At 39.6% G+C, this 25,275-nt stretch overlaps 2 protein-coding genes across 4 annotated transcripts in view; one reads left to right on the top strand and one right to left on the bottom strand.

Annotated features, from left to right (window-relative positions):
* The window catches only part of LOC117302243 (protein ELYS-like), a 72,668-nt gene that overhangs the window by 41,238 nt on the left and 6,155 nt on the right, over positions 1 to 25,275 (top strand). For 2 of the 3 annotated variants that reach the window (XM_033786090.1, XM_033786089.1), the window contains exons 26-33: positions 1,694 to 1,841; positions 2,214 to 2,300; positions 2,554 to 2,688; positions 3,826 to 3,898; positions 4,903 to 5,032; positions 6,804 to 6,863; positions 8,169 to 8,274; positions 8,981 to 9,378. In XM_033786090.1, the coding sequence (XP_033641981.1) occupies positions 1,694 to 1,841; positions 2,214 to 2,300; positions 2,554 to 2,688; positions 3,826 to 3,898; positions 4,903 to 5,032; positions 6,804 to 6,863; positions 8,169 to 8,274; positions 8,981 to 9,378 (1,137 nt within the window). The remainder of the gene's footprint in view (positions 1 to 1,693; positions 1,842 to 2,213; positions 2,301 to 2,553; positions 2,689 to 3,825; positions 3,899 to 4,902; positions 5,033 to 6,803; positions 6,864 to 8,168; positions 8,275 to 8,980; positions 9,379 to 25,275) is intronic. The other variant, XM_033786091.1, reaches the window with a different exon arrangement.
* On the bottom strand, positions 11,559 to 21,563 carry LOC117302245 (retinol dehydrogenase 7-like). Its single transcript, XM_033786095.1, has 4 exons — positions 20,302 to 21,563; positions 14,997 to 15,255; positions 13,600 to 13,766; positions 11,559 to 12,156 (listed from the first exon to the last, which is right to left on the bottom strand). The coding sequence occupies exons 1-4, from the start codon at positions 20,633 to 20,635 to the stop codon at positions 11,915 to 11,917; spliced, it is 1,002 nt and encodes a 333-aa protein (XP_033641986.1). The 5' UTR covers positions 20,636 to 21,563; the 3' UTR covers positions 11,559 to 11,914.

Consider the following 25,275-nt stretch of genomic DNA (forward strand, 5'->3'; position numbering starts at 1 on the left):
AAATTCAACAACCTGGTCATACGTTTATTAAAAAGATACACATTAGTTGGGAAACATTCTTAGTTGGTCAGAACCAACCAAAAATTGAGTTCGTCTCGAACGCTCAAATCGAGTATACATGTACATGATGTACCCATGTGAGGTACATTGACGTTGCCAGCGCTAGGCTAAGCAAATACATGACAAAAAGAGGTAAAGTAGAATGTGAGGTTATACTTCATCGTTTTTCACGATTAAAAAAAGTATGTGTGGTATCTTTTGACGAGCATTTTAGAAATGGAAAAAACACAGCGCAAAAATAACGCGTTAGAACATTTTAGTTTTTAAATTCATATTCATAGTCCACAACCGAACAGTCAAAGCTATAATCCCAACACAATGGACAGTAATCCTATTATAGCCCCTTTGTTCGGACTCCGGACGACTAGACAAGCTCAGCGCACTGAAGCGTTTGAAGAACCTATCCCCCAATCGTCTCACAACCGCTGCTGAATCGTTTGCTACTGTAATCGTTTGACAATCGTGGATGATTGCCGAACCGGCCCTAAATGGACCGCGCGCCTTAAGCAGAAAATATTGTTCAGCAAATTTCTGCTAAGCTAAAAATGAGCAGAAAGTGCCTCTCTCTCAAAAACTACGTTACTTCAGAGGGAGTAATTTCTCACAATGTTTTTTGCTATCATCAGCTGTCCATTGCTCGTTACCAAATAAGTTTTTATTCTAATAACTATTTTGAGTAGTTACCAATAGATTGTCCAGTGCCTTTAAGTCTTATCAAACTCTGCCTCTGAAGATGGGTAATTGTATAGTGGTTAAAGCCATTGGACACTTTCGGTTAACAGTATTGTCCAAAGGCCCACCCTTCGTGTATCACAACTTATATATAAAATTACAAACCTGTGAAAATTTAGGCTCAATCGGTCATCGGAGTCAGGAGAAAGTAACGGGAAAACCCACTCTTGCTTTTGCAAGTTTCACCGTGTCATGACATGTGTTTACTATAAATCCGTAATTCTCGATGTCGAGAATTGATAATTGTTTCAATGTTTTCTCATAAAGTAAAGCATTTCATGGAGTAATATTTCAAGAGAAGTCTTTAACCATTACCTTCTGTAAACCCTGTAAGTTATTTGTAAATCTGTGAACTTTTTTTCCCGAAAGTGTATAATGGCTTTTAAGGAACACGTTGCCTTGGATCGGTCTAGTTGGTCTTTGAAAAGTGTTTGTAACAGTTTGTCATAAAATGCATATGGTTAGAAAGATGTTTTAAAAGTAGAATACGATGATCCACACAAATTGCCCCGAAATTGTGTGGTTTTCGTTTTATTTTGCGAACTAACACGGTCGGCCATTTATGGGATTCAAAGATTTGACTCCCATAAATGGCCGACCGTGTTTGTCGACGATGTAAAAGGAAAACCGTGCAATTTCAAGACTTGTTTGTGTGGATCATTGTATTCTACTTTTACAACATCTTTCCATCCATATGCATTTTATAACAAACGGTTACAAACACTTTTCAAAGACCAACTAGACCGATCCAAGGCAAGTATTTTCATACTGTATTATCCACAAATGTTTTATAAAAATGAGATGTTATTTTACTAATGGCATGTTTTAAGATTCTCTGATTTTTATTTTAATGGTTTGATTCTGTCCGTCTTATTTGATTTGTGTTTTTTCATTCCTGCAGTCAGCAAACCCAAACCTCTGTCGACCGTCATCAACCCAGCCAAGACGTCCAAGGTTCTATCCAACGCAATGTTGATCAATGCTGTCCTTGATCGCATTGCAGAAGTGAGAGCCCAGGTCCGCGAAGACGAGGCCATGTACAACAAAAGGTACTTTGTTTTTTTGGGGGTAGGGTGTCATAAAATAGGGCTGTTTCAAGAAGTTGTGGTCACATTTTGTGGTCTCAGACACTACAATGGCAATTGCTTTTTTAGTCTTGGACATTTACATTATCTGAAATGTTCACCATGTTTTCTTCTCTGTAACTAGGAGTGTAATACTTATTTATTTGATTCCCTGTCACCCTAGCCACCAAAGAACACTGCTTGGGCCTAATCTTAAATGTTAACCATGTTTTCTCCCCTGCAACTAGGAGTTTCATGCTTGTTTATTTTATTCCTTTTCACCCTAGCCTCTTAACCATGTTTTCTTCTCTGCAACTAGGAGTGTAATGCTTATTTATATGGTTTATTCCTACCCAGTGTTTCTGACGATCCAGATGAAGATCTTCCGACCATGGAGCCGTTTGTTGGGACACCCATCACCCCGAGAACCAAGTCAAGATTTGGGTTGGTTTCTCTCTCATTGTTGAATTTATTTCCTTTAAACCTTTTTATCTGTCTTCATGATTCTAGACAAAAACTTGTGCAAGTTCGGCCCAAAGCATGCTTAATTGAGACAAAGCTCAAGGAATATTTTTTCCTCCTCAATGTTTACAATTGGTTATTAAAAGTACTTACCAATCTATGGCCATACCTTTAGCTCATCAGTGTTTTCAATTTCTTGATGCATGGTTGATTTTTCGTCTTTTCACCCTTGCAGTGATCTGTCAAGTGTCGTCTACCCAGAGGTCATGGGTCGTGACCTCAGCCCATGGAAACGCCAACCCTCTCCAACGAAGACGCGGCCTTTTGTGCAGACTGATTCATCTCTCAGATTCATGGAGAAAATGACAAGGTAAATCAGCGATGAGAACATACACAATTTGACCTCATATTCAGCGCTGTTTAAACTCGCAAGTTTTCTTTTACTCTGTCCTCACGAAGATGAAATTCCAGGCCTGCAACGACCTCCCCTTTAAAGACACTGGACACCTTTGGTCATTATCAAAGACCAGTCTTCTCACTTGGTGTATCTCAACATATGCATAAAATAACAAACCTTTGAAAATTTGAGCTCAATTGGTTGTCGGAGTTGCGAGATAATAATGAAAGAAAAAAAAAAAACCTGATCACACGAAGCTGTGCGCTTTCAGATGCTTGATTTCAGGACCTTCTAAATCTGAGGTCTGGAAATCAAATTCGATGAAAACTACTTCTTTCTCGAAAACTACGTCACTTCAGAGGGAGCCATTTCTCACAATGTTTTATACTGTCAACCTCTCCCCATTACTCGTTACCAAGTAATGTTTTGTGCTAATAATTATTTTGAGTAATTACCAATAGTGTCCACTGCCTTTAAGAATTCCAACAGGAGTTGTAACAATTTTCTTAGCTTTGGGTGGATAGCCACTCCTTGCTGTAATCAATCATGTCTGTCTTTGCCAGATGGATTCCCTGGTTTTTCACTATTTCTTCTGTACACGCTTATCGAGCATGAGTAACTTTTAATATCGGCTACTCGTCAACAAATGGTCATTATTATTCAAACTTTGCACAGACCGGACGAAGCCCAAGCTGAAGATGTGGTTTTGAAAATGACAAGTATCTTAAAGACGATGTGACCTGTGACATCATGTTTACAAAAAAAAACACAGAGCCTGGACTTCCTGCAGGCACGATTTGTACACAGCTCAATGGACGAAAACATAAAATCTTCTATTTTATGGAGATTGCACTGTCTAATTCTTATCAACTTTTAATATGATGAAAGGGGGCACATCTCAAAACTTGTCCAGCTTTTACTTTCATAACTCATGGATTTATGTGGAAATTATGACACAAAATGTCAACTTTCCCATAGGACGAGTGTGGTACCTTGCCTGCCAGAATGTACAAGGTCACACTTATTGTAGACAAAGTTCACATGGTCTACACAATAATGTGAACAGTACATCCTGTTTACTCAGCTTTTATTTATTTTTGTTTCCGGCAGCAGTTCCAGAGCTCCTATAGATTATACCAGCGCCTCGGCCCTGACTCTGCTACAAACTCCTCCAGTCAGAAAGGTACGCTTGTCTTTTCCTCCATCTTCATCTTTCAGGTTCTCTACCACTTAATCTTAGATCTTGTCTTTGTACCACAACATTCAAATCTCTTCTCAAAACTTATCTAATGTCACAGGTTTTCAAGGACTAATTTTTTTGTGTCTGTTTTTCTTTGTTTTGTTTTGTTTTGTTTGTTGTTGGTTTTTCTGCGCCTTGAACACCCAGCAGGGTGGATACGTGCGCATTTCAAGTCTTACTATTATTATTTATTATTATTAGTTCTCAATCATACATTGCTCTGTCGTGGACCATGCTACTTAAATTTTGTGAACAGAATAATTTGCTTACCAAGTTTCATTACCGGCGACCAGTTGCAGTGCAATCATCACATATATTTGTATTCTTGGCAAAAAACTTGTGCTATTCTTTGGTTTTACCCATACACCGATATTTGTGAAGCACCGTTTACTCAGTACTTGTTTAAGCCCTGTAAAACAAAATCCACAGGCAAATTACTAGAGTAGGATTCGAACCCACAACTTTTGTCACTCTATAGCAGATGTCTTAACACTAGACCATTGAGATTGCCTGGTAGTTCCATATTTTAGCAGCGAGTAACGCAACAGTGTTCTTTATCCCCGATGTGAATATAGCGTCTGTTAAAGTTTATACTACTGGTACTTTTGTGTCAACATAAGGTATAGCATTGTAGTTTACTTTATCTGACATTATATTGTATTCTTTATCCACGATGCAAAAACTAACATCTATTAAATTGTTGCGGTACTTGCTGCTAACACATAGGACTCAAACTGCATCTAGCCATCGATCTAGCTGGATGGTCTAGTGGTTGGACATCTGCCACAACAATGCAATGGTTCTGGTAACGAATCCCACCCATGCGATTTGCCTGTGGATTTTGTTCACAAAAGTCGTTAAAGAACCGAGTATACAGTTCTTCTGAACATCAGTGTAAGAGAAAAGAAAATTATATCGACTGATGTTTTTTTGTTTTTTTTTTGCAGAGGACACCAACCAAGCTTAGAAACGAAGGGACACCAACTGTACCTTCCATACATTCTATACTCAAAGTGCGGAACACCAGTCAAAGGATACCTAATGAGGCCAAGGAAGGCAAAGCTAAGAAAAGCGTCCGTAAGTCACAAAAGAAAGATTCTGTTCATCTACAATTTCAGACTCTCAGACTTTATTTTGAAATAATTTTGATGTGAAATAAAACCAATTGAACCAACGACCTCTGGCTTAACACGCTGGCGCTCTACCAGCTGAGCTATTTTGCCCTCATGTTGGCGGTCTTTTAATAACGTCAATATCACAAGTTACAAAAGAAAAACTGCTCACCCACAATTTTAGGGACGAGAACTCTCAGACTTTTATCTGAAATGTTTTTGATTTGAACAAAGAAAAATTGACTGGAGCGAGAATTGAACCTGCGAAATCTAGATTAACATGCTGGCACTCTACCAACTGAGCTATCAAACCTGAATGTTGGCGATCTCCTTATTTTGTCAATATGTTCGTATGGGGGTGCCAGTCAGAAGCTATATTATAACATGTAACTGCCACGTAGCATTTAATTATCTGAATTCAGACTTGTTCAAGCCTGCCGGGTAATCAAATATTATGGGTTTTTTTCCCTATTAAAGGCAGTGGACACTATTGGTAATTGTCGAAGACTAGCCTAGTACACAGTTGGTGTATCTCAACATATGCATAAAATAACAAACCTGTGAAAATTTGAGCTCATCGGTCATCGAACTTGCGAGATAATAATAAAAGAAAAAAACACCCTTGTCACATGAAGTTGTATGCGTTTAGATGGTTGATTTCGAGACCTCAAGTTCTAAATCTGAGGTCTCGAAATCAAATTCGTGGAAAATTACTTCTTTCTGGAAAACTGTGGCACTTCAGAGTGAGCCGTTTCTCACAATGTTTTATACTATCAACCTCTCCCCATTACTTGTCACCAAGAAAGGTTTTATGCTAATAATTATTTTAAGTAATTACCAATAGTGTCCACTGCCTTTAAATAAGTCTGGGTCTTTGATCTACTTCTCTAGCACTGAGGATACTGTTTCGAGAAGCTCTTTAGAATCTATAGCTCTGGGGGTTTATCAAACGGTGGACATACTATAATTTCAATGCTTCTCCTAAGATCTGGATCCCAGTTTCAAACATTTTTGTCGGCAGTGACTCTCAGCCCTGCAATTTATTTAGTTGTTAGATCCATTTCTCACGCCGACCAACCTACAGGGTTTCTCAAACATGATGGTCCCTCATTTTCTAACATGGCCATGTGATCTCCTCTCGGCCAATCAGCATGGATAAACTGTCCCAGGTGTTTGAGTAAGGGAATAAAAGGGTCGCGACGAGTTCTTAAACGGCCATTTAAAACCAGCAGGGTCGTTGCCATGTGATAAAGGCCCGAGCCTAGGGCGAGGGCCTATATCGCACGGCAACGACCCTGCAATGTTTCAAACGGACATTTAAGAACGAGTCACTACTCTTTTGTTCCCATTCATAAATGCCCTTTTGTTAAAAAATGTTACAAAAATACAATTGTAGACACTTTGACAGTTGAAAATTTGAGGTTTGAAATATTTTTTCCCAAAAACTTTGTGAAGAGTCTGTTGCGCGTGGGTTGTGGGTATGCGCGTGTGCTTAGAAATTGATTATGCGCGCGCGTTTAGAAATAGATTAGGCGCTGTTACTAATAGCTATGGATTGCATTCCGCGTGATAATGTTGCGCGCCCGACACGTGGAAGCCAGCGGGTTATAAACAACTCCAGCTGGTCATTATCAACCGTCTAAACACCCCAACGTGACGTGCTCTCCACCAATAGGAGTAGAGAAACTGTGTAGGGTATTTATGAATGAATTTTTTGTTTTCAATCTATGAATCAGGTGCCAAGTTTGAGGTGGACTTCCCTACTCCGCCATCTGTCACACACAAGAGTGCCTTCTGTGAGTAAATCTTCAGATTGTTGTTTTCATATTTCAGTTTCCAACTTCTTGTGGTCAAACCAGCCCCTTCCCTTTTGTCTTCTTATTCATTGTGTATCCCTGTTTTTTGTGTGGTTTCTGCCTCTCTCTCTCTCTCTATGCACGTATTACCATTTTAAAGGCAGTGGACACTATTGGTAATTACTTAAAATAATTATTAGCATAAAACCTTACTTGGTAACGAGTAATGGGGAGAGGTTGATAGTATTAAACATTGTGAGAAACGGCTCCCTCTGAAGTAACTCAGTTTTCGAGAAAGAAGTAATTTTTCTCATATATTTGATTTCGAGACCTCAGATTTAGAATTTGAGGTCTTGAAATCAAGCATCAGAAAGCACAAAACTTTGTGTGACAAGGGTGTTTTTTCTTTCATTATTATCTCGCAACTTCGGTGACCGATTGAGCTCAAATTTTCACAGGTTTGTTATTTCATGCATATGTTGAGATACAGCAAGTGAGAAGACTGGTCTTTGACAATTACCAATAGTGTCCACTGTCTTTAATACTGCTTATTTTTCACTGGTATACCTGTGTATGTGTGTTGTGTGTTGTGTTGTGTTGTGTTGTGTTGTGTTGTGTTGTGTTGTGTTGTGTTGTGTTGTGTTGTGTTGTGTTGTGTTGTGTTGTGTTGTGTTGTGTTGTGTTGTGTTGTGTTGTGTTGTGTTGTGTTGTGTTGTGTTGTGTTGTGTTGTGTTGTGTTGTGTTGTGTTGTGTTGTGATTTAGCCTTTGAGAAAAACTCTGCTAGGGTTGAATCGTCGGGCCATTTACTTTTTGTCTTTCTTTTTTTCCAAATTTGGTTACCTCAAATGTTGAAGCCTTTACTGAGGCCAATCAAGTATACCACATAATCACTGGTTAAGCAATTTGTCCATAGTGTAATGATTGGGGGAGGCAAATTCCTTGATATCCCAGAATGGACCATTCCATATATCTAAGAGGGGGGTCGGGTCCCAGAATATTTGCCCTTTCGCTTGTCGGGTTGTTGCCATCCCTTATTTCTAGTTCCCTGCAGCGATGGGAAATCTCAGATTTTTATATAAAACCCCCACAATGGGTCATGGCACATTTTAATCATCTCACTGCTTTCTCCAAAATGCAATGCCCTTGGGCAATCAATGTCCTTTGGTATCCTAGAGTGGACCATTCCACATATCCAAGAGGGGGGTTAGGTCCTAGTAGTTTTTTTTTATTTGAGAGGGTTAAAAGGGACTTCTGGCACAAAATTGTGCAGACATTTTACCTTTGTTAATGTTTTTTGGTTGCAGCCAAACCTACCTCGGAGCAGACTGCGAAGCCAACACCTGTTCCTAAGAGAATCACCTTCGCTGACGACACCAAACCTCGAACGCCCTCACCGGTCATCGTCAAAGCGTACGTTACCCGCCATTTAGCAAAATGTACCCAAAGAGGACAACATTTTATTCAGATCAGAAATTATGATATAACTACATATTTCTGGTAATGAAACCAAAGGTGCCTCATAGATAAACTTAATCGCTGTAGCTTGCAAGCCTGAGGAACCCCTTAAACAAGGGTATTTGCAATGAACCTTCCGTCGATTTCACAAAACTCTCTCTAACTTGGGAATAATCTTATGACTTAGGACGAGTCCCAACCCTGCACTGTAGCATGCAGACTTTAAGATTAATCCTAAGTGAGGACGAGTTACTCGTCCTAACTCGAGATAAGACGAGTCCTAACTCTTTGTGAAATCGACGGCAGAAATACGGGGGTTAACCCCTACTCTTGCTCAATGAGAGTTCTGGGTTCTTTTTTGTGCACTGCCAATTCTAGTACACGTGGCCTACGGCTACATGTCCCATCTGAAGGACAAAATCATAATGGTAAAGTATCTTGTTAAATGACACAAGTGTCACGACCGGAACTCGAATCCACACCCTGTTGATTAGAGACACCAGAGCTTAAATCGGGTGATCTTAACCACTCGCCCATGACACACCACAAATCATTTTTTTAAAACTTCAAGATTTCAAAATGGGCAGTTTAGGTTACTTTCAGGGGGAACAAATGATCAGCCAAGAATATTTAATCAAGAACAGGGACTTTGATTTTACAGGGAACCAGTTGCAGTCGAGCTGATGTTTGATGTCACACCACCCCTCAACGACTCGCCCACCCCAGATGCTGAAATGGTGTCCCCGCCCCTCCAACCACGGACCCCCAGCCCAGAGCAATCGCCCCTTCCCAGTGACCGGACACCATCGCCACAGGTGCAACCATCGACCCCACTACCCCAACCAACCACCCCGGATGAGGAATACCAACAAGCAGTCACCCCCACCCCAGGGGATCGTTTGTCACAGGATGCGTCACCCAGTCTGACTGAAAGTCCACCGACTGAGAATTTTGAGATGGCCGTGGGGATGTTTGTCGACGATGAGATAGCGTTTAACTTTGATGCTCCGCACGATCTGGAAGAGGATGTAGCTATGGAATTGACTGATCAACAAAAAGGTAAGACTTCATTTTTCAAAGTTGGAGGGGTTGGTCTTTAGGGTTTGGTGATTAAGTGTTCAATCAATCAATCTTAACATTTATATGGCGCCATATTCCAACAGTCATTGCTCATGGTGCCGTACAGTAAGCTCTTGTTAGCAGATGATATTTGAGTGACGTTTAAAAAAAATGTATTGTAGCTGATTGTCTGATGTTGTTAGGAAGACTGTTCTATTCCCTGGGGGCCGCGACAGAAAAGGCACAGTAACCCCAACTGTGTTTGCTTCCTGGAATGAATAATGCAGATTTTTTCGAACTGGAGCGCAAGTTATGAGATTTTTGTGGAAGATCAGTAGGTTGGTCAGGTATGGTGGACCACAGGAATTCAGACAATCGACACACGAGCAACATGATCTTGTGTTGAATTCCTGAAGTTGTATTGAAGGTGTTACAGAAAATTTGTATAGGTTAACAATTTACTTTGAAAGTCCCCATTGGTGGTAGCTGGTAACCTAGCCATGCGTGATACCAGTTCTCAAATATAATCGGATTGCTTCAGTAGAAACAAAGAATGCTACCAGCGGCAGTTAGGTGGTAACCTTGGCCAAATTTTATGACTCTGCTAACTGCCGAATTCTGCGCTTACAATCACGATGCTCTGCTTACGTTCAAGCGGCGAATTTCTGCGCTAGCCATGTAAGCGCCGAATACCTTGTTACGTGGAGTACGCACACGTACAACCCAAAATACCCCGGTAACCTATGAAATACGCTGGACATAGGCAGAGAATTCCCTGCTTCCGCAAGCGTTGATTCTTTGCTTGCGGAAAGCAGAGCCATGAAATTTGGCCTTGTTTGGTTCAAAGCAAACAAAGACATTTACAAAAAAATTGCAAATTCTTAAAAAGACAAATTTATTTTTTGGTAAAACTGATCTATTTATTCCATTCCTGAACAATTTATTCAATTTTTTAGTCCACTCATAAGCTACGTCTAAACTCACCATCAAAATCAAATCCTATTTTTAGTTCTTTGATTAGGTCACCTGACATTCCCCCTATCATCAAAAGAGTCGTTTCCAAAACACTATAATTTAATCTAACCCAAACAAACAAACAAACAGTCTTCTATTGTACTTCAAACCCATACGCAAATCTAATTTAAAACTACGAGTTATGTAAAAATCGCAAACTCTAAAAATGTTATTTTCTGTGTACATTTTATAATTGATTTGTTTGGTTTTGTGTCGGATACACTCATCTAGGTCTTTTATTAAGTGAAATTTTAAGAAGGCTAAAATCTAAGTCTAAAATATTCACAAATATAAAAAAAAAACTATAAACCAAGTAAAACCTACGACCAATTAAAATATTACGTTTACGTGAGGTAGGGTGTTTTCAGTATGTAAAGGCAGATCAGTTTAACATTGCATTGTTTTAAGTCTAAAAAATAACAGAGTACCAGCATTTTGGCCGGTAACTCGAGCCTGTTGAAACTTTTTAACAGTTAATGATCGCTGAGCCAGAAAAATGCGATGAATGAATGACAATCCATGTATTGATTTACACCTTGGATTTTTTTTAAATATATTTTTTTTAACGAGAGTTAATTGCTTATTAAAAATCAATCAGCCATTAACAAGAAAAACAAAACAATATTATTGCATTTGGACGAGAAGAACACCAATTTAAAGCAAATTTGATTCGTGCAAAGAAATTTGAAAGAGAAAAAATTAATTTAAAAAGCAGTCTCAACTACACATCACATAGCAAGTTGGTTGGTAAACAGAAGCATTTAAATAATTTAGTCTGATTTGTGAGCTAAGTTTTTCAGCCCTGGACAATACAATCTTAAATAGACCAAATTAGGACTGTTGATAGCTTTTTTTTTTCTTCTGAACTTTCAAATCTTCCCTTTCCTGTTCACTTTGTGTTCTTCTGGCCTTAACAGTCAAAATCAAATTTGATTTTAATTGTGAGGAAATTAACAGTATTGTTATTATTAATATGCCAGGATTTTTATTGTCTAAAAAATTGTTAGATAGGCAACATGAACTAATGCCGTAGGAATATTTGTTTTATACCATGCCCAATATGTGTCATAGGGAGTCGTACACCCCCCTCCCCCCCTCCCCCAGGATTATTTTTGTTTTACCCACTCTTTCCCTCTGATGTGGAAGTAACCCCTCCCCCCCCCCAATAACGCCGAAAAACCTCTACAGAATCCCTGAGACTCCCAGAACACACAAAAGACACAATAGACTTTGGGGGGGGGGGTGTAGGCCAACACAAATACCAAGCACCAAACATTGAATTTTTCCCCACTGCATCTTGACAAAATTAATTCAAACACTTTAAAATCATTATCACAAACAAGTGCATATCAAAAGTATCGATGGTTAAGACGTAAAAAATCTTACAATTGTATACCGCACAACTAATGTTTTTCCCCAAAAATATTAATGCCTTAGTAGGCCATCATCGACATTTTTTGTGGGGGGGGGGGGATTTAAAAGATGAGGTTGAACTCGGGTATATTTTATTGCTCATTAAAAATTACTTGTCTTCAACTGTGTCTTCCGGTCGGACGCGCATGATGTCAGCTTTAATCCATAATATGATGTAGTCCGCGATAAACGCCGGGAGCATGGACATCGGCTTGCAGAAGAACTTTGCCTCTGCGCCAGGTAGATAGCGTCTCCACGGCCACCTTGCGCAAAGAGCGTGCTCAGCAGCGTCCGTTACCAAGTGGAGATTCGGGGAAGCTCTGCTGAGCGTGCCTCGTAGGCTGCGTTGCACTGTAGAGATAAATTAATAACCTGTGTAGTTGAGGACGCAATACTAGATTGGCCAATTGTAAGGGTTCAATTTCATAATGCTCTTTGGCAGAAAAGTTTGCTCAGGGAATATTTCTGCAAAGCAAGAAATAGCAGGGAACCAGTCGCAAATAATATGCATTACATGGTATTTTGGCTGGTAAACTGTTTCTGCTTAGCAATATTTTTTCTGTGCTGAGCAACATTTTGTGCTTTTAACAATAGGGGAAGGTATATGTTTAGTTATTGCTCCTAAAATTAATGGTAATAAAAAGTTACTTGGTTATAAGTACAGTAGCTTTCAATATTTTAAAGCCATTATACACTTTCGGAACAAAAAAAGATAAAAGTTCAAAGATTTACAAATAACTTACAGGGTTTACAGAAGGTAATGGTGAAAGACTTCTCTTGAAATATTATTCCATGAAATGCTTTACTTTTGAGAAAAACATTAAAACAAATATAATTCTCGACAGCGAGAATTACGGATTTATAGTAAACACATGTCATGACACGGCGAAACGTGCGGAAACAAGGGTGGGCTTTCCTGTTATTTTCTCCCGACTCCGATGACCGATTGGCATAAATTTTCACAGGTTTGTTATTTTACACATAAGTTGTGATACACGAAGTGTGGGCCTTTGGACAGTACTGTTTACCGAAAGTGTCCAATGGCTTTAAAGCATTTTGAGAATCATTTCACTTCGAAATGATAAAGATATGGAAAAAAGATATCAGTTTTTATCGACCAAAATTTGAATTTTGAATAAATGTTGGTCGTCAGGAACATTTCTTAGATTGTGTATTACAATTACTGTTTATTCTTCTTTAGAGTGGACATAACTGCTCCCGGATTTTCACTGCCATTGTCCTTTTGGTGAGAGCACCCTACTCAACCATCTTGTATGGTCTTTTATAGAAAACGCTGGTAGAAGAATTATGAGTAGTATGGTTGTGTGGGTTTTCCCTGGAATAAATCACTGGTATTTTCCTCCCACATCTAAAACTGAAACTTCCGTCCTTGTCTTCTCTCTTTTGGGTTCTTGGCTAGTAGTGATTATGTTCACTTTTCTGAGTGTCTGATTGCGTTGGTTTTCCCAGGATTATTTCTCTGGGGTTTTCCTCCCACACTAAAAAAACCGGAAACTTCCGTCCTTGTCTTTTCTCCATTGGTTTCTTGACCAGTACAGTTTGCTTTTCTGCGAGTCCTTGGCTTCGCAATTAATTGAAAAATGAACAGGCCTGTATGCTTCGCTTTTGAAAGGGCAAGGGCACCAAGGCATTTTCCCCTTGGTTGAGGGCACCCTATGAGGAAATTGTAAATTTCTACTGTGATCATTTCAAGGGCACCAAGGCAATGACCAGGGGGCATGGAGGCAATTGCCTTTGTTGCCTCCCTGAAATGAAAACTGAATTGAGACTTACTGGTGCGGTAGACCACCTCCCCACCAGCCGCTGTCTTCTCCTCCTCTGACAGCCTGTCCCAGACCATCCTCAGAGATTCCTCGGCGACCTCTGGGTTGGTCAGGTTGGTCTTGAACGCCGCTGGCTCCAGGATGTGTACAGATACACCCAGGTTCTTCATCACCACCCTGTCATTTATTCATCAAGGATAAAGAATAAAAACAGGGATGAGATATTTTCGGACTTTTATAAGAATTCAGTCTGTTTTTTAAAAGTCTACCTGATGAAAGAAAATGCTGTATTTTTCTCCATTTTAATTAGTTCAGGATTTGAAACTTTGCATGGGTGGAAATACGATATGGAAAGGTTTGCGGTAACACCATGTAATGACTATCTCTAAATGAGTTGGGGTGGTTCTGAAAAGAACCGTTGGTTTCAACTTGACAATTTCGATCAGTATGCTCTGATCATCTTCTTGAGAGAGAAAAAAAAGAAGACAATCAGAGCATACTGGTTGAAACGCAGAGTTGAAACCAACGGTTCTTTTTTAGAACCACCCCAACTCATTTAGAGATAGTCATTACATTTCCATATAGTTCAGGCTTAATTGTCTGCTTTTCTAGCACTGAGTATACTGTTCCTAGAAGCGTCTTGGAATCTATAACTCCAGGGGTTATGAAATCGTGTCCGTGCCATCATTTCAATGTATCGTATCTCCTAAGATATGGGTCCCAGTTTCAAACTTGTTAAAGTCCCGGCAGAAATTTTGTTCACTGATTCCCCTAGTTTTAAATGTTTTTTGTTTAGAGTCAATGACCCGTGTTGTGTTGTTGTACAGTGGATGCACATTGTAGGCCAGCAAAAGGGTCAGAACTAAGAAGTCTCCTGAATTCCGCATAATCTGTACTCCGCGGTATTAGGCAAGACAAGTTCTGAAAAGAACATGATCTACCCAGCAAGTAGATATACAGATGGTGTACCACAAACCAAATATATGTTGACATGCCTGTATGATTTCGTTTTTGAAAGGGCAAGGGCACCAAGGCATTTTCTCTTTGGTAATTAAGGCACCTTCTGTGAGAAAATTGTAAATTTCTACTGAGCGTTTCAAGGGCACCAAAGCAATGGGGGCATGAAGGCAATCACCTTTGTTGCCTCTGTGAAGTATCGGACCTGCATTGTTACCTGTACCTCACCATGCAATGCCTCAAAACCCATACAGGGTCAGCCTTGATTTTACTACACTAGGTTGGATAGAAAGATTTTCATTTTTGAAATTTTGCAAAGGGCACTTCCATTTGGAAATCTTAAAGTCGAGTGAAGACTTTTAAAGGGGCACCAAGGCCAAGGCAATGGGCAACGATGGCCTGCTTGGCCTGCGTGTAATTCCAACCCTGATTTAGAGATATTCATCTTACCGTATGTTATCGGAGAAGGCCTCCACGCCTGCCTTGGAGAGTGCGTACACCATGGACACCGTCGGGAATATACCGACCATGCTCGACATGTTGACGATGCGTCCCTGCGCTTTCCTGATCAGCGGGAAGAAGACGTTCGCAACCTCAATGCTACCGACGAGGTTGACCTCCAGAACGCGCGTGATCTCATCGCGTTTGAGCCAATCGTAGCAGCCGATTGGTCCGTTGATACCAGCGTTGTTGATCAGTCCCCACAGACCTGCGCAAAAAAAGGCAACAAATGTGATTATAAGTTTATGCTGTCCAAACGAAGCATTTTTCAGGAGTGATATTCATTGGTACGTCAAAAAAAGTTCGGGTTGGGGGTTGGAAGGGGGTTGGGAGTAATCAAATGTCTATGTTTTACGACCATACTTTCAGGAAGATGAAAGACTTGACCCACATTATTACCATCTATAAATATCTAACTGAAATTACATCCTCTGTAAACCCGTAAGATGTGAAACCCTTTAAAGACAGTGGACACTATTGGTAATTGTCAAATACCAGTCTTCTCACTTGGTGTATCTCAACATATGCATAAAATAACAAACCTGTGAAAATTTGAGCTTGATTGGTCGTCGAAGTTGCGAGATAACTATGAAAGAAAAAGAAACCCATGTCACACGAAGTTGCGTGCTTTCAGATGCTTGATTTTGAGACCTCAAATTCTAAACTTGAGGTCTGGAAATCAAATTCGTGGAAAATTACTTCTTTCTCGAAAACTACGTTACTTCAGAGGGAGTTGTTTCTCACAATGTTTAATACTATCAACCTCTTCCCATTACTCTTAACCAAGTAAGGTTTTATGCTGATCATTTTTTTGAGTAATTACCGATAGTGTCCACTGCCTTTAAACTCAGTCTGCTTCATGTGCACACCAAAAGGGAACTGTTTTCCAATCTAAGTGTGAGTCAGAGGGGTGTCTGAGTGTCTTTTGGACACCCTTGTGTAGATTTGGACGCCCTTTTTTATCGGTCATTTAAATGTAAATATGTATTGTAGTGGACACCCAGTTTTTAAAGTTCCAGCAAATTTGGAAACCCTTTTACAAAATCCTGTTTAAGAAAAACCTTGTTTCAAATTCTCTGTATTTTTCATGTTCATAATTATGATCTCACACCTGGAAGTTCAGCAGACCTTTATGAAAATGCTGCTGAGCAGATTTGGGTTAGCAACTATGTATCGTGTGGTGTTGGTGCCGGTTCCCAGCTGATTTTTGCTAAGCTAATGAATGAAAAGCTCAAGATTCTACAACCGACCTGTTCATCTTTGTTGACAAACAACTGGTTCATCCTTTGACTTTCTATTTTGAAATAATTTGTATAAATTTTAAAAAGAAAAAACTTTGACTGGTCTTTCCCACTTTTTCCCCTGATAAACTCATGTTCTGATTTAACATATACGGGCAGTTAACCACAAACCGTTAGCCTTAATAAGTGATGCCAAAGATTTGTTCAGAATGTGCTACCCCCTAAGGCAGCCGAGTACGATCGCAAAACTCTCCAAACATTTATCGTTAGGGGGCACTCCAAATATCCGATATCTGAGAAACGCTAACAATTCAGGATGGAAAAATGTTTTGCTATCAGCCCAGAGGGCACTATACGCATGAATGACTTGGACACATGTCTCTCTGAAGCGAGGGGGTGGGGTTTCACTCCCCCGGGGCAGTTGGCCAAATTCTATCAAGGAGATATCTAACATCGCCGCCAGGTGGCAAGGGTTTGAACTTGAGGGCTTGCTCAGGGAAGGGAGTAAAATATTTGGACCATTGACCGCGGGTCGTTCACCCGGCTGTGGAGCTTCAGGTGACTTCTTGTGCATATAGAATGTTTGCCAGGAATCTGGCGATGGGGACGGGAACTGACAAGGTGAATGCGGGCGTACAGGGTACATGGTTTAACACAGTTGACAGTTGCGTGACGACTACTTGAAACTAACCCAAAACAAAATTTTTCGCTTTGAAGGGTTGCGGAGTGTTGGTTACTGTTTTAGGGTGGTGGAAGTTTGTTAAGAAACATATTTGTTTGAAAATTATCACAAGTATTTTGTTGGAAGCAGATTTGTTTTGCACTTTTTGTGAATGACTGGAAAGGAGAATGAAAATGTCAAGCATGTGTAAAACAAATTATTACAAAATAGGTCATCTTTATACGATGTCCTATAAAACATGAACAAACACAAGTGTTTCACTGGTATTTTCACAGATTATTTATTCTGTTGGTTTTTTTGTTTGTTGTAAAGTACATTGATGCTGCTTTATGTACTAAATAAATCTTGTTATTTTTTACCAAGTTTTTTTTTGTTTAGGGTTAAGCAAATATTGCTGAAAAATTTTGTGGCGAGCAAAAATGAGCAGAATACCAGTAAACAAAATGGTCCATGTGACATTGTATTTTTTTTTTGGCTGGTAACCTTATTCTGGTAAGCACAGAATGTGGTTTAAACTGGTGTTTGAAGTTTTTCTTGAAAAAATAGCCTCAGCGTGTTTCGTAATTTTTGTCATTTATCAAGTCTTGTTTTTAATAGCAAGACATTTTTCAGAGGCCTCACTCTTGTTTTGACTTTGATGTCCCCAGAAAGTACTTTGGTGTCCCATAATCTAACACTTTTTTAATGGCATTGCCCTCATTGCCACAGATAGTGGCCCCTTTAGGAGAGAAATTCCAGGCATTTCTTTCATGAAAATTTGACACTGGGTGAAAATACATGCACTCTCCAGGTTAAACCCGATAGTTCACCGTCGCTTTAAAAACCGTACGATCGTTGAACTCCGTTGTTGTACAACGACAGAGGGCATTCATACCGATGTGAGGGTAATGTGGTAAAAGGATATCTTGTTAAAAACACCTGGTCTCACCTGCTAAAGAATTGACACCATCAAATGAACGGCTAATCAGTCTCTTAAAGGCACTGGACACTATTGGTAATTACTCAAAATAATAGCATAAAAATTTACTTGGTAACGAGCAATGGAGAGCTGTTGATAGTATAAAACATTGTGAGAAACGGCTTCCTCTGAAGTAACATAGTTTTTGAGAAAGAGGTATTTTCTCACTCAAATAAGTCTTTTAATATGCATCTGAAAGCACACAAATTTGGGCGGGTGTTTTTTCTTTCATTATTCTCTTGCAAATTCAAAGACCAATTGAGTCCAAATTTTCACAGATTTGTTATTTTACGCATACAATGTATGTTGGGAATGGGAAACATCAAGTGAGATTACTGGTCTTGAGTGCAAACCAGCGGGTCCGTGATTAGACTTGGTGGCATCCAGACTAGCACGGTATGAAGGGCAAGTGATAAACACATCGAATGTACCATCCGCCCGGGTAATAGTTAAAAAGCAGGACAGTTCTTTTCAGAACTGAGAAGTCTCCCGAACCCCCAAACATCTTCTCCGCGGTAGTAGAATAAAGCAAGACAGTTCTCTAAGAACAAACTCTACCTGGCAAGTAGATACACACATGGTGTTACCGCAAGCCAAATATACATTGATACCTCACCATGCAATGCCTCAAATCCTATATAAACACATTGAATGTTGTTACTATGAGCATGTACCATTCGATTGTCTATTGCACAGTACAAAGCATGTGGGTACAGTTCATGTTAATGGAGCATAAATGTAGCACACACTATGACTGTGACCCCAAGTTTAGGAATTTCACCTAAGACGTGCAAAATTTGCGTTGTACTTTTTCCTCCAAATTTAGACATCACAAGATCCCGACTTCAATTTGAAAAACATACGATCGACAACGACATTGTTACTTTCTGTCACATACACATGGCTTATTCTGTGTAGTCTGTGTTCCGTTTTCACTTGTAATGCTTAGAGCATGAATACTTTAAAGGAGCCAGACGATTGGGCTGCGTAAATATTCTTTGTAGTCTGTGTGCCGTTTTCACTCGTAATGCTTAGAGCATGAATACTTTAAAGGAGCCAGACGATTGGGCTGCGTAAATACTCTTTGTAGTCTGTGTCCTGTTTTCACTTGTAATGCTTAGAGCATGAATACTTTAAAGGAGCCAGTCGATTGGGCTGCGGTTTAGTTTCTGGAACGTCGATTCATTTTACGGTACAGTTTTACACAATTATTAACACTTTTGAGTTAGAAATGTTCTCCTTTGTTACATTGCTTTTTTTCCCCTCCGAGATGTATGTAAGTCCAAAGTTGAAATGACATGTTTTATGTCTTTACGATTATTTTACAATGTGGTTTCTTGGGATTTGTATATGCTGGACAACCAACAATGCAAGGTGTAGTTTACGTGTGACACTTTTAATGCTTAGGTGAGGTCTGCGGTAGCACCTTGTGTAAATCTCTCTAAAGTAGTGTTAAAGACCCTGGGCACTATTGGTAATTGTCAAAGATTAGTTGCGAGGTAATAATTAATGAAATAAAAATCAACCTAAAGCATTCTTGTCACACTAAGTTGTGTGCTTTCTGATGCTTGATTTCGAGACCTCAAATTCTAAACTTCTCGAAATCAAATTCGTGGAAAATTACTTCTTTCTCAAAAACTACGCCACTTCAGAGGGAGCTGTTTCTCACAGTGTTTTATACTATCAGCCTCTCCCCATTACTTGTAATCAAGAAAGTTTTTATGCTAATCATTATTTTGATTAATTACCAATAGTGTCCACTGCCTTTAAATGCTGTGAGATTATCTAGTCGTGGCTGCTGCTCAACTTGAAGTAAAACAGGGAAGATATTTTTCCTACTTAAATATGATTTTTCGATTCACCCTCAGAAAAATCAGTAGAGTTGTTATGAAATAGCCAGAAAAAATCTGTAAAAGCCGAAACCATTTAGTGTTCTCCCTTAACAGTGGTCCGCTTGAGGACCAGTTCAAATTCTTTCCAAGTGGTCCTGATGGCTAGTTCAGTATTAGAGAGCAACCCTGTTTATTTGAAATATGGACTAGTGAAAAAAGCTGACGGACTTTTGACAGAGGTAACTGGTCGTGCTAGCCAGTCACTTTAAAGGTTATGGGCAAACCCTGCCATTTTGTACATGTAGGTCAGCACTTGTGATTAATAAAATTGTCTCAGGCCTGATACTTCACGAAGGCAAAGAAGGTAGTTGTCTCCAAGCCACCTGGTCATTGCCTTGGTGCCCTTGAAATGCTCCAGTTAAAATTTACAATTTCCTTATAGGGTATCCCTTCACCGAAGAGAAAATGACTTGGTGCCTTGCCCTTTCAAAAACATAACATACTGTCTGTTTTTCAAAAATGTGTGGAAGGAAATACTTGCCTGTGTTTTCAGGGAGGATCTGTGTGACTTTTGCCAGGGCTTGATGGATACTCTCGCTGTTCGTCACGTCCATCTGTATCGGGGTGATCCTCCCGATCGCACCGTCCCCATTCTCTTGAAACTTCTGCATCCCTGCTTTGGTCAGGCACGTCGCAATGACGTTGAGTCTCCTCTTGTGGGACAGCGTGCGGGCCAGAAGGTAACCAAACCCGGTGTCGCAGCCCGTGATGAGAACGTAACGTCCACTGACGTTCAAAAACTGTCTGTCCATGACGGCCTGGACGAGAATGGCGATGACAATCACCACGGCAACGAGAACTACCCAGTGAACCATTGTTGCAGTTTTGGAGAGTTTTTGTCCCCCGATCACTGCCTAAAATTTTTTAAATTGACTAAATATCTCCTGTGATACAGTGGTCAGTCTTTCTGTTACAGTTTTAGAAGTTGGACACTGTGTGGGAGTTCCTGAAATTCATCTTTAAAAGGTTCCACTAATGCATTTCCCAAGCGCTATTTTTCGCAAGAGCAACCGAACCCGAACTAAATCCAAATTTGTAAACAAACTTTCGCAGGTCAGTTGAGTTTCAGCTTCAAATCGGAATTTAAATTAGATGTTTTTGTTGACATTGTTCAGCCGTAAAAACCGATTACATATCCGTTCGTCTTCCCCGAAGACTCTGTCACTTTGGTTCACCTCAAGACAGGCCGATCCCTTAATGACAGTCGACAAGTTTGTCCAGGGCAATTTGGTCTCGATGTCTAAACAACGACACAAACCGGTGTTGAACGTTTTGTTAAACAGAAAGGCTCGATGATTCTAATTGAAATACCAAGCTAGCCTGAGGGGTTACTGTGGGCCAATTGAAGAAAAAAGAAAGAAAAAAAAACGGACGGGCCGAATGGTGCTGTGCTCCCTGTGCAGCGGCAACAACAAAAAACTTGACATCAACGTTGCTCATTCTCGATTGTGAGTTATTTCCCCGGCTTTGTGAATGTAAACTCAATCCCTCGAGGTACAAACAAGAGAGACGTATTGACTCACTTCCGCCAGCTGTCTCCTTGAGCCAGTCCCCTCCAAAAAAAAACACAAGACAAGGTCCTGATCCGACAACGATACCTCAGGTCTGTTGACCAGGACAACCCCTCGGAACGTGACTGCTACGCTTATCCGATGCTCACACTCTTGAATAACGGCAGCCGGATAAGAGTGCATGTAGTCAGTAACTCACACACACTCTCTCTCTCTCTCTCTCTGATCCACCACGCTGCCTGGCTGTAAAACTCATGTGTATAATTCCATCCTTCACTGAACTCGAACCCTTATGTATCAGAACCTGACCTTCTACACTAAACCACCAACCCACCTTTTGTTCCCAATTTCCTTCCACGGTACGTTTATTTTTTTCTATTTTTTTCCTCTCCTTTCTTTTATGAGGAGAACTGCCCCCAGGGCTGAATGCTGGGTCCTTTTCCAGCCCATGCTGCTGTGTTCTAGATTTCCAGTGGGGGTACAGAGTGTTGTGACCCTGATAGGGCGATGGGTAGCGCTGGGTAGCGCTGGGTAGTGCTGGGTTAGCGGTGGGGGGGTTTGAAGCGGGTTATAACATTAACCCCTTGAGGGTTAAGCACCGTGGTGCTCACGGACCAGATAGATCAAGTTTGTTTGATTGATTGCAACTGGAGGCAATATTTTTAGAACAAATTGAACAAGATTTACAAATACAACATTGTTGTTATGATAATTTTTTATTTTATTTTTAGGGGGGGTGGGTGTAAGTGGGAGTCGGTTATTTATTATTTTATTCAATAATAAATTAATTTCTTTATGATTTTTTTATTTTTATTAAGCGTATTATCTCTGTATTGTTTGTTTATTTTGTTAGTCAGTAATTCAATGAAGTATTTATTGTAAGCTTTTTTTGATTTTACTTGAAAACAGTCTTTGCCACCTTTCAGAAAGCTAATTTGGTAAGAAGCACTGCAACTGTAAATGTACAACATTTTGAGAAACAATTCCCTTCAAAGGAAGGTGTGTTTTAGAGAGAGGAATTGAAAAACAATTCAATCTGAGAATTGTTTCCGCATGAGATGTTTCTCAGGTATCTGCTCAAGATTAACAGCAATAGAGAGAGAGGTTTCGCAAGCGTACAGATACAGATACAGATACGGATATGATAACCGTATCCGTTCACACGTCAGCCGCGTTTTGGATTTAGTTTCGCATAAAATAGGTATGCGTCACTTGAGTGCGCTCACATTCATCATCATGGGTGTTTTACCCGACAAGCATTACCAATAGGCACCCCGTGTTTTATACACTGCATGTTTTTATCGTTTTTGCTTGCAAAATGACAAAAATGTTCTAGTTTTTATCAAGCACGGTACCAGTGAAAGCAATTCCGTGGAGTATGTTTTTGATCTGGGACAAAAAGACAGCTAAAAGGCTGCAAAACAGTATCCGTTTTTTCTACAACGTGTATGAGCCCCTGTATCCGTAGCTAATGTGTGTGCAAAATACGATAGTCGCGGATACGCATCACGTGAACACACAAAGTGTCTGTATGTGTATCCGTAGACTTGCGAAACCTCTCTATATCCCCAAAACACTATTAACTTTTGAAATTAAATTTTCACAGGTTAGGTATTACAGTGTATACTGCATTCATAAAGGAAACAATCAGCGTTTAAAAAAACCAAAGGTAACCTTTATCCTAAAAATTAGCAAATTTCATGGAAACTGGGTCTCTCAGTGTGGCGTTGAAGATTTAAAATTTAAATTAATCATTTTTGGGGTGGGGGTAAAAAAAATTATTCTAGAGTGTTGTTGTACCGACGATAACAAAAATAAAACAGGCAGAAGTACAACATAAACAATGTCATACAAATTTAAAAATGAACAAGAAAAAGAAAAAAGGAAAAAAAGAAACATATAGATCGATAGATTTGAATTTCAACCCCTTCCCCAACCCCCCCCCCCCAAAAAAAAAGAACAAAAAAACTGGTTCAATATTTCACCCATGGCAGCTTGATGTATAACCGTGCAGCCAACCATGAAATTCTGTCCCTAGATTAGCCTTTCACGGTTGGTCGATCGGCAAATTGAAGGTTGGGGGGAGAGCTGTGCGTGCATGGCCAGGGTAGACTTGGCTTTAAAAAACGGAGCGCCTTGTAAAAGAATCTAGGGGTCATGCAAACTTTTCCCTGGCAGCTGCGGCTTCCTCTTTTTTCCATGTAGTATTGTCAGACGACAGACAAAGGCGATGTGCACTTTTTTGTTTTTTCGGCAAAGCACAAAATTAGTATTCGGGGAATAATAAACTCATTCGATTGTGGTCTGAAAATTAATATATATCTCAAACAGCTACTTGAACAAAACTTGATTTTTTTTTTAAAGGGAAGGTACACCTTTGGTAATTGTCAAAGACCAGTCTTCTCACTTGGTGTATCCCATCATAACCATAATATAACGAGCCTGTGAAAATTTGGGCTCAATCGGTCATCGAAGTTGTGAGAAAATGATGAAAGAAAAAACACCCTTGTTGGACAAATTTGTGTGCTTTCAGATATGAATAAAAGACTTCTAGCAATGAGTCTTTTATTATTTTAGTGAGAAATTACCTCTTTCTCAAAATCTATGCTACTTAAGAGGGAGCCGTTTTAATACTATCAACAGCTCTCCAATGCTCATTACCAAGTCAGTTTTTAAAGACCTGCTTGAACGAAAATGTCAAGTCGTGAACTTTGCTGAATTCCACTTAAAATGTTTTCGATGAATAAGGAAATCGAGTCATATGATTATAAATAGGTTTCAATTGTGTAAAAAAACAATCATTTTGTATGCCCTTGTCCAGAGCTTTTCTGCGAGATTTGCGAAAAGCCCCGTTACGTAATCACTCTCAAAACGTCATAAGTAGATAAAGCCGCTTTGTTGCAGCGTGGATGTATAACAAAGCAAACTCCCACGAATGACGTCAGCGGCATTGTCCTTTGACGCCCGCTCTCAACGGCAGAAGTGTTTTTAGTTTTTCAAAAAACCTTTAGGTACGGACCTGATTTTTTACTTCAGAAGTTCAGAAGTGTACACATATCAAAATTACATTAAAATTACATTAAAATGGTGAACAAGTGCATTATAAACAAGTAAAAATACCATTTCTGTTGAAAACATTCCGCTCAGGTAGCTGTTTAAGTTAATATTTGTTTTGAGTAATTACCCTTTAAGGTTTGGTATAAAGTATACATTTGGTATTTGATCTTGAAATTAATGGCAATGGAAACCCTTGGTTAGATGCCTACAACAGGGTTTGATAGTATCAAGTATTTTGGGGAAAAACAACATTTAAAGGGAAGGTACACGGTTGGTTATTACTCAAAACAAATATTAACTTAAAAACTGACTCGTTACTGAGCATTGGAGAGATGTTGATAGTATAAAACATTGTTGGAAACGACTCCCTCTGAAGTAACGTAGTTTTTGAGAAAGAGGTAATTTCTCACTAAAATAATAGAAGACTCCTAGCTAGAAGTCTTTTATTCCTATCTGAAAGCACACAAATTCGTCCACCAAGGGTGTATTTTCTTTCATCATTTTCTCGCAAGGATGACCGATTGAGCCCAACTTTTCACAGGTTTGTTATTTTATGCTTGTGATGGGATGCACCAAGTGAGAACACTGGTCTTTGACAATTACCAAATGTGTGCAGTGCCTTTAACTTTCGAAGTAATGTGGTTATGTATTAAAAAAAGATCCAAAATTTGAATCTGAGAAGCATTAAGCGGTAACACTTTAAAAACACCAAAACTGAAGTTTGGTGCTCTTAACCGCTCAGTCACGACACGCCACAAACCAAATGACAGATACAAATGACAACTAAAGTAGATTGTCAAGAATTCAAAATCTGAGCAATTTTTCAAAAGAGAGCCTTTACAAAGCCAGAGACAGATATAAATGACAACTGAATTAAGGCTGTCAAA

Source organism: Asterias rubens, chromosome 18, assembly GCF_902459465.1.
Source record: "Asterias rubens chromosome 18, eAstRub1.3, whole genome shotgun sequence".
In the NCBI taxonomy this organism is placed as follows: Eukaryota; Metazoa; Echinodermata; class Asteroidea; order Forcipulatida; family Asteriidae; genus Asterias; species Asterias rubens.

Excerpts from the sequence above, each read along its gene's own strand:
- LOC117302245 (XM_033786095.1), bottom strand. The coding sequence starts at position 20,635 with ATGGTTCACTGGGTAGTTCTCGTTGCCGTGGTGATTGTCATCGCCATT. Across the intron at positions 15,256-20,301 it reads GATCCTCCCTGAAAACACAG|GTCTGTGGGGACTGATCAAC; the intron begins GCAAGTATTTCC and ends TTTTTTGCGCAG. Across the intron at positions 12,157-13,599 it reads GGAGGTGGTCTACCGCACCA|TGCAACGCAGCCTACGAGGC; the intron begins GTAAGTCTCAAT and ends TTATCTCTACAG.